The 10133-nt window shown below is 36.1% G+C and overlaps 1 protein-coding gene and 1 pseudogene across 1 annotated transcript in view; one reads left to right on the plus strand and one right to left on the minus strand.

Annotated features, from left to right (window-relative positions):
* Positions 1–5933, plus strand: part of ANXA5 (annexin A5) — a 52515-nt gene extending 46582 nt beyond the window's left edge. The window contains exons 11-13 of the mRNA XM_012553040.3: positions 1817–1875; positions 4827–4949; positions 5519–5933. Of these exons, the coding sequence (XP_012408494.1) occupies positions 1817–1875; positions 4827–4949; positions 5519–5581 (245 nt within the window). The 3' untranslated portion in view covers positions 5582–5933. The remainder of the gene's footprint in view (positions 1–1816; positions 1876–4826; positions 4950–5518) is intronic.
* A 1842-nt stretch (positions 5934–7775) lies between these two features.
* LOC100918416 lies at positions 7776–9476 on the minus strand (annotated as a pseudogene).
* Between the last annotated feature and the right edge of the window lie 657 nt (positions 9477–10133).

Raw genomic sequence — 10133 nt, forward strand, 5'->3', positions numbered from 1 at the left:
TTCATTTTATAAATAAGGAAACTGAGACAAGCATGGACAGGTGACTTGCCTAGGGTCACATAGGTAGTAAGTGTGTGAGGCTGGATTTAAACTCATGGAGATGAATCTTCCTGATTCCAACCCATTGCCCTATCTACTGTGCTCTAGCTGCCCAGCACTGTGCTGGTAAATTTTATTAACTGGCTCTTTAGGGAAAAAATGCATAGCATTTTAAAGTTTAATTTGAATTATTAACCTTGTCTCTGTCACTTTCTTAAGTCTAGACAATCAATAAAACAACAAATCATATACTCTTTCTGATTTCTGAGGTGTAAATGCTCAATCTGAAAAATTTAACAATTGGTTCTTAATAGCTCCAGCATATCTCTGCCTCATCACTCTCCACAGTACAAAATTCCAGGAATGGGCTCTATCTTCATCTCCATCTTTTCAGTGGGACATAGTAGATAGAGCTTTGGATTTGGAGTCAGGAAGATATTGTTTAAATTCCGTCTCAGGCATTTATTAATGGGCAACTCACTATTTTTTCAGCCTCAATTTCCTCAGCTGTGAAATGATAGGGTTGGACTTAATGTCTGATCTCCAAATAGATCAGCTATGTGATTATCCTTTAAGGCTCTGTTCAGTAACTCCCCCCATAAGAGTCCTTTCTTGATTACCTTTGGTTTTCAGTACTATCCTCTTTCCTTTCAATCTGAGATTCATTCTATTATTCAGAATTGCAGAATCTCTAGGCTGCCTTTCCCATTGAAGTGTGGTGCAAAGGAAATGTTGAGGAGATCTGAAGTGTCTCCCTGGCTTTCCTACTCTGCAAGCTCTTTTAGTTAGGTTCGAGAATTCATAGTGAGTGCCAGTGAGAGATCCTGACTCCATTTAGTCATGAGCCAAGACCAAGCCATGACTTCCAAGAGAGGATTCCCAGGAATTTTGTAAGTTCACTGCCAAGACCCAAAGTTTCAGGGAACTTTAGGAGAATCAATCAATTGAACCATCAGCAAGCACTTATTAAGTACTTACTATATGAAAGGCACTGAGGATATGGAGAAAGGGGAAGCCTCAAGAGGGAGAGACAAGTAAAATCTAAGTATTTTTAAGATTTAGGAAGAGCAGATGGAAGGTAGCTTCCAGGTGAATGCTCCAGCAGCTGGGATGACCAAGAAAGGCCTCCTGAAAACAAGGTGGTGTTTGAGCTTGAAGGAAGAAAGCCAGGGAAACTAAGAGGTGGCAGAAATAAGGAGGGACAGCTAGGAGGTGCAGTGGATAGGGATGGGTCTGAAATCAGGAAGACTCATCTTTTGGAATTCCAATCTGGACTCGGACAGCAAGTCACATGATCCTATTGGCTTTAGTTTCCTAATCAGACAAATCAGTTGGAGAAGAAAATGGCAAACCACTTCATTATCTTTGCCAAGAAAACCCCAAATGAGGTCATGGAGAATTTTACATGATTGAAAAAATAACTTAACAAATGAATTGAGGAGGAAAAGCCTCCCAGGCCTGAGGGGACAGGCAGTACATAAGCATGGAGATGCCAGATGAAGTATATCCAAGGAATAACCAGCTGGTTAGTGTTGCTACGTCATAGGGGAATAATATGGAAGATGACTGGAAAAGGAAAAAGGTATGAGGTTGTGGCAAATAGAGGATTCTATATTTGATCCTGGAGGTAATAGGGAACCTCTGGACACAGACCTTTGTTGTGTAACAACTTAAGAATTAAGTTATTAATGAATCAAATTAATAAGCTATTAATTATTTAATTGAATTAATAAAATTAGATTCAATAGCACCTCACTCATTTTATTTATTTTGTCAGTAAAGTCTATCCGAAGCGTACCTGCCTACCTTGCTGAGACACTCTACTATGCCATGAAGGTAGGTAATCTTCCAAGATTTATTTTTCTTTCTAATTACAATCTCAGTCTCCATTTCTATTCAGCTTATTAGGGAGTAACTTACTTAAGATGATAGAACTTTTTTTTTTGTTTTTTGTTTTTTTTTTTGTTAATAATTTTATTATTAATCATATTAAAGATTTTTATTAATAATTATAATAATGATTTTCACTGTTATAAAAAGTCAAACCACAGGACTGAATTGAGTAAAATCTCAGAGATTATCTAGTCCAGGGATTCTTTTTTTTTTTTTTTTTATTTATTTTTATTTTTTTTTATTTTTATTTTTTTATTTATTTAATAGCCTTTAATTTACAGGATATATACATGGGTAACTTTACAGCATTAACAATTGCCAAACCTCTTGTTCCAATTTTTCACCTCTTACCCCCCCACCCCCTCCCCTAGATGGCAGGATGACCAGTAGATGTTAAATATATTAAAATATAAATTAGATACACAATAAGTATACATGACCAAAACGTTATTTTGCTGTACAAAAAGAATCAGACTCTGAAATATTGTACAATTAGCTTGTGAAGGAAATCAAAAATGCAGGTGTGCATAAATATAGGGATTGGGAATTCAAATGTAATGGTTTTTAGTCATCTCCCAGAGTTCTTTTTCTGGGTATAGCTAGTTCAGTTCATTACTGCTCCATTAGAAATGATTTGGTTGATCTCGTTGCTGAGGATGGCCTGATCCATCAGGACTGGTCATCATCTAGTATTGTTGTTGAAGTATATAATGATCTCCTGGTCCTGCTCATTTCACTTAGCATCAGTTCGTGTAAGTCTCTCCAGGCCTTTCTGAAATCATCCTGTTGGTCATTTCTTACAGAACAGTAATATTCCATAATTTTCATATACCACAATTTATTCAGCCATTCTCCAACTGATGGACATCCATTCAGTTTCCAGTTTCTAGCCACTACAAAAAGGGCTGCCACAAACATTCGTGCACATACAGGTCCCTTTCCCTTCTTTATAATCTCTTTGGGATATAATCCCAGTAGTAACACTGCTGGATCAAAGGGTATGCACAGTTTGATAACTTTTTGAGCATAGTTCCAAACTACTCTCCAAAATGGTTGGATTCGTTCACAACTCCACCAACAATGCAGATGATAGAACTTTTAAGTGGGGGAGCTTGGACATAAAATCCAGGTCTCCTGACCTCAAACCCACAATTCTTGTATATGATGCCCACATTGAGAACATTTTCTTTGAGATTTAAAATCTCAAAGCAAGCTAGAATAATAATTTGGAAGCAAAGTAGATATCAATGATCTATATACTGATATATTCAATGATTAGACATAGATTACTAATTTTGGGGGGTAGTTTTTTTAAAAATGCCATTACCTATTTTGAGAAGGTTCTACTTTGTTCTACACCTTTGAGAAGGTGTTATTATATATTATATGTATTATATTACATATCATATAATTATGTATTATGTAATATATAATATATATTAGTTTAATTCTATGTAGTGCCTATCCTTCTCCCACCTTCCACTTCACTTTTAGATTCCCTGAAGGCAACCCTGGTTCTTAGTACTTTATAGATAAGCATCTCTTCAAATCACAGTTCATAAGCTCTTATTAGCATGGTGTAGGGGATAGGGTGCTGGATTTAGAATACCTGGATTCAAATACTGCTATAGATTTATACTAGCAGTGTGACCATAGGGAAGAAATCTTTAACTTCACTCTACTTTAGTTTCCTTATTTGTAAAGTGAGGTGTTGGATTTGATGACCCCTACAGTTATCCTGAGGAGACAGTTGAAAGCAAAAACATTTAATGAAATAGCATAATAAGAAATGTTCTTTGATTTTCCTTCCTCCTCCCCTCCAATGACAACCTCCTCTCTTCCCCCTACCCCCCATCTCAATCCCTCCCATCCCCAACTAGAACCTGGAGCTCAGGCTACCATAAGAACTCCGATAAGAAAACCTTTAGTGGGAAGAATGAAAATTCATAGGATCACATGTGGATCATACTTTTGTGGGCAACACAAATGGTCAAGCCATCTTCATTGAGAAATAAACACACAGGAAAACGTGTGACTTAATAATATGTGTAGAGAGGCAACTTTTACCTTTGCTCCAGAACTGCTGATATCATATTGCTGTCTATTAGACCTTTTCCTCATTGGACATCACTTTTTTGTTGCTCTCTACCTGGCACTTAATAATAGCTGGTCTTCAGCTACTGAGGTATTAATCCAGCATTCCCTGGAGTATGTTGTGGTTAGTAGTAAGTTTTTCCTCTACAGAGGAGTGCTGGAGTTCTGTCACCCAGCAATTGTGAACTGCATATCTCCTCAGCCAGAAAGTAGCAGATGACTAGACTAAAATCACATTTATTCTTTGAACTATTTTATCCTATGCTATATACACATTTCAACTCTCAACTCACTTACAGTCATAAACCTATTTTAATTCTTAGTTCTTAGTACCTTTACCCTGGCTGTATTCAGTATTCTCAGTACTTTTCTTCTTAAATGATCTGCCTGAGATTATGATAGGAAACAGTTTTCAGATTCTCTCCATTCTGTTCCTCTGATCTATTCATCACCAGGAATCAGCTGGGAGTAAAAGATGGAAAGAACAGGTGACCATTGTCCCACTTTTCCTAGTAACAGGTCACAACCTTCCCTCTCCAGATATAGAATGCTTTGTGATTGAATTTAATGTATCTTTTCCCATCACATAAAAATGCTATCAAGAAATAAAAAATTATTTTAGCTGTATTTTTCTTTATGATTTGTATATTATTTTAAAGTTTTGAATACTAGGACTTTAAGGATTCTTTCCAGTGTTTTATTTCCATCCCTTCTATATCTTGAATACATAAAACCTGTCCATCTTTTGATCTGTATGTAATGTCTTTTTCTTTTTCTTTCTTTTTCTTTTTTTTTTTAAGGGAGCTGGCACTGATGACCACACTCTCATAAGAGTCATAGTATCCAGGAGTGAAAAAGACCTATACAACATCAGAAAAGAATTTAGAAAGAACTTTTCAACTTCCCTTTATTCCATGATTAAGGTAATGGAATCCTGTGACCTTCAAGTCCCTTCTCTCTGGGTTCCTGCTTTCCTGATTTATAAATGTTAATGGATTGAAGTAGATGACCTTTAAGGCCCTGTTTAATTCACTTGCTACATTACTATGATTTCTTCCTTCAAATTTTGTTTTCAAAATAATAGAAAGTTTATCACAAACACTCAAAGTTGTGTGGATAAACTTAGTTGAAGAAGGCATTCTTTTGCCTTTAGCCTCAAGCTTGTATAAAGTTTAGAATTCTAGAATATTTAAATATTTGTCTAAGAAGTTGAGAGCTGTGTGACAAAATGGGATAGAGCCCTGGACCTGCGATCAAGAGATCTGTATTTGAATCCTGCCTTAGTCACATAGGGGTAAAGTCAGAAAGTTAAAAATAACTCATTTGGTGAGGAAACACCCAATGTCATTTTCCTAACCTGAGAGTCATGAATAGATTGTCCAGGGGAAAAATAATCAGACGATTGACCTTTCTTCTACCACTTTTTTTTTAGTATGTGTGGTTCCTTTCTTCTTGTGACTCATATGTCTCATGATGTGGTTTTGGGTTGCAGGATGACACTTCTGGGGATTATAAGAGAGCCCTCTTACTCCTCTGTGGTGGAGAAGATGACTGATCCGGCCTCTCAGCAGAAAGCTTTCTCTGTGCCTGCCTCCCGGTGCCTTCCAGTTAGCCTCCCATTTAGCCTCATTTTAGTATGTTATTGCTTACTGTATTGCCTTATTCATACTAGCATGCTAATGAATAACTCCTAAGTGGAACAATATTGCAGAAGTGATTACTGGGCTTCCTTCTGATCACTACATGGAGGTTTCCCTACTTCATGAGCTATGGGTTCACAGAGCACTATTCAAGGGCAAAAACCACCTCTAACTAACTCCTCTTTAGGGAATAAGTTTAGAGCCTGGCTCCGGGATACTATTATCATATTATGGTATGATTAAAAAGGAAATTTGTGTAAAAATAAATTGTACTGGCTTCTGCTTTTTTTTTTTCTTAAATGAAAAAAATCCTTCATTTATATCCTATCAGTAATCATGTTACCTTAATGAAAATTTCACCTTAATATTTAGAAACTCCTGGATAGGTGAGTAATCAAGTTCTTTTGCTTCTGAAAGGAATCTGCAGCATGATGGAAGACTCATTTAGAAGTACAAGGGAAAACAAACATTTCCTGTCTAAAAACCCATTACTGCTTAGCAGAATGTGTATGTATGTTGGCTTTTTCACTCTCCAGTGGGAATAGCTTAAACAAGTTAATGGGCTATATAGCACTTCAAAGAACTATAGTTCTAAAGCTGGAAAAGTGACTTCAGAGGCTATTAAGTCCAGTCTACTCATTTTAACAAATGAAGAAACTGAGGCTGAGGAAATTGAAGTGGCTTCCCCAAGGACATACTGGATAATTTGCAAAGCACTTTTACAATAACCATATGAGGGAAGTATTAAGAGCATTATCTTCATTTTATAGAAAAGGAAATAAAGTCTCAATAAAATAACATCATTTTCCAGTGGTCATACGTCAAATGTCAGAAGTGGGGTTGTTACTTAGATCTTCCTTAATCCTAAATCCATGGATCCCTCTATTCATTATGCTTCTCTTTTCCATTACTTGCTAACTTCCTGTTTTCTGTCTTTCATGCTTCCCTTTTATACTTGGTGGCATTTCTTCCTCCCTTCCTACTCCTTTCCTGTACTTCCTTATGGAAATAGGAGATAGTGAAAGAATGTATAAAAATTCTTCCTACACCTCATTCAGATTTCAGTGTTCCCTTAAAATCTACATCTTGTTTCACTTTCTTTTTTTAAAGCCAATGACTTGAAATGACAATGAAAATTAATTGAGACTAGTACTAAGTATTTCCTTAAAAAACCCTCACTATGGAATATTTTATTAACTGATCAATCAGATCAAAAGATCAATAGAATTCCCAAGCATAGGAATAATTCATAATGAAAATTTTTAAGATAACTTTTATTTTTCAAAGTACATGTAAAGATAGTTTTCAACATTCATCCTTGCAAAACCCTGTGTTCCAAATTTTTCACTCTTCCTCCCCATTCCCCCTTCCCTAGAACAGCAAGTAATTCATTATAGGTTAAACATGTGCAGTTATTCTAAACATATTTCCACATTTATCATTTTGCACAAGAAAAATCAGATCAAAAAGGAAAAAAAATGAGAGAAAAGAACAAGCAAGTAAACAATAACAACAATAGCAAAGATGAAAATACTATATTGTGATCTACATTCAGTCCCCATAACCCATTCTCTTTATGCAGATGGCTCTCTTCATCATAAGTCTATTGTAATTGGCCTGAATCACCTCATTGTTGAAAAACCAAGTCCATCACCACTGATCATATAATCTTGTTTTTGCTGTGTACAATGTTCTCTTGGTTCTACTTACTTTACTTAACATCAGTGTTGAAACAATTTTTCAACAGGCTTCCCTCCTTTCTATCTGCTAGTTTCATTTTTGGAAAACAATTCTCAAACAAAATTGAATTAGTGAATTATAAGAAGAATTTTACTTAATGTTTAGCTTTGCATAGGCAAATATATTTTACAATATAAAGGTAACAGGCTTTTATTCTTAGTAGGTCTTTAGATCATATACTAGCCCCAAATAATAAGAAATTTCAAGGATTAAAAGTTCATTAGGTACACAAGACTTTTTTTCTTCCACTTAGTTTATTTAATTTTTAATACGCATGGCTTTATGAACCAAGTTGGGGGAGAAAAATCAGAGCAAAAGGGAAAAACCATGGGCGAGAAAAAAAAAACAAGAGAAAAAAGAAGTGAACATTCAATTTACATTCCATAATTCTTTTTCTGGATGCAGATGGCATTTTCTGTCCCAAGTCTGTTGGGATCTACTATCAGATTCTGTGATTGCAAGAGTTCCATGAACAGGATGAAATGCTAGCCCATTCACAGCATAGATATCTTGAGAAGCTGAAATATTACTTCCTTTAGAACAATGACATTTAAAGGTGAAGTTATCTTTGGCAGGATTTGGTGGATTAATGTAATAAATAGCAACTCTTCTTTTAATACTTCCCAGAGCAAAACCAGTAGGCTTCTTCTGTTTGTCTTTAAAAATGGCAACACAGTGATGTTGATATTTAAGAGGAGATTCTATTCTCCTGAATTCAGAAGGCTGATTTTCTAATTGACAAACTATTGGTCCTCTCTCAACTATAACTATAGCGTCATGGGATAGACCATGTCAACACAATAATATCTTTCAGGTAGCTGCAGTGTCATCACAGGACTAGACAACCATGTGTCCCAAAACTTTGACATTTTATTCCAACTTCCTGCCATTGCACAACTATAGTCGGTGCTTTGATCCAATGCACAGTTTTCAAAGCGGCATCATACTGTGCAATCTGTATAGCCTCGTTGCTGTTGAGGTCCCACATTTTGGCAGTTTTATCACAAGATGTCATAAATATTTTATTCCCATTAAACTTTAACAGACATCAAATATGAGCTCTGTGCGTCTGCTGAATTTTTGGAATAGTTTGGCCATTATCATGAACTTCCCAACATCGAATATCATTGACCCAGCTTTCTGTAATAAAAGTTCCTTGGCAATATAGGCAGGCTAAAATAAAGACATCCAATACCGTTATCAGAAGAAGCTGTAACTTCAATATCCTTCATTGGCTTGCTTGTCCCACTGTTTCCAAAACCTGAGGTTCCAAACAAGCTCATTTCCCCCTGAGAGCTGGGGCTGTGCCTGGGTAGCAGGAAGAACTAAGAGAATTTTGCTCTGTGCTTGACACAAAGGAAGTCAGAGGCAGAAGCCAACGTGAATGCTATGTCCTATGTCCAGGTTGGGAGGGCCTCTGAAAACACAGGACTTCCCCAGAACCACATCTTAGCCCATTTTCTTCCATGTTTTGATAACTTCCTTTATAATAAAGATTTTTTAGTACAGGTTTTTAAGTTATATGGGAAAATGAGACAAAAGGAAAGAAGTATTTATTAAGCACCTTTTATGTTTCAGGTACAGATACTTTGTGAATATTGTCTCATCAATTTTAATAATAGCCCTGGAAGGTAAATGCTATTGTCAATTCAATGTTATAATTGAGGAAACTGAGGCAGATTGATGTTAAATCTTGCCCAAACTCACAAAACTATAAATGTCTGAAGCTGGATTTGAATCCAGTTCTTCTTCAGAACTAGCACTCTATTTACTGTTCCATTCAACTGTCTAGCAATAATAAAAGGTTTTTGTTAATGGTGGAAAGGGAAACCTAATAATGCTATTCAGTACTTGACTATGAGAAACCCAGGGATAAGGGGAACTGTTCTGAGACAAATAGGGAGATACACAACTGAAATTTTTAAAAACAAATGAAACTTAGGTCAATAAATTGGGGCTATTCATTGCAATGAGATCCCTGGGAAATCATGAAGAGTTTTGAAATAAGGTGACTAGATCAGATCGTCTCTTTATTTCAGCTCTTATATTTGGTGGTAAAGTCTTCTGCAAATGGGTGATCATGTTATAGGTGAGCATCTATAATAGTGAAAAAACCCATATAGAAAACATGCATCCACGAGAGATTTATGAAAGAATATCCTGTATAACCAACCAGGAAGGATGGAGATGGGGTACTGTGGGCATTCACCTCTGTCAAGACTGGAGTGGGGATGTGATGGCTCCTCATGTTTTTTTGCTTTTTGCAGGCAAAGTCTCATTTCTGACATAGCTTAGGGATGCTATTTCTTTTCCAGGGGTTTCAGTATGAGAATGGGTGGGATGTTAGATTATTTGCTTCCTCTGCTCCCTGCTAGATACTTTGGGAGCTGTAAGTGTGAAATTGTTTGAGAGAGATAAGAATATTGGATTCAAATGTTTCTCAATCTATTTCAGGAGAGTGATTTATAACAGGGGACATGAAAGGTCTCAGTGTCACATGGGGCCATTTAGTAATAACTTGACATTTATCTGTGGAAATGAAATTGAAAAAAATCTTACTATCACATTTTAGGAGTGAAAAAGTAAGAAATGATTAAAATCACACAGGTATATAGAATTTATTGTTCTTGTTCAGTTGTATCCGACTTCTCACAATTCCATTTGGTGTTTTCTTGGCCAAAATCTTGTAGTGATCTGCCATTTCCTTCTCCAGCTTATTTTACAGAT

The sequence above is a fragment of the Sarcophilus harrisii genome, chromosome 6 (assembly GCF_902635505.1).
Source record: "Sarcophilus harrisii chromosome 6, mSarHar1.11, whole genome shotgun sequence".
Lineage (NCBI taxonomy): Eukaryota > Metazoa > Chordata > Mammalia > Dasyuromorphia > Dasyuridae > Sarcophilus > Sarcophilus harrisii.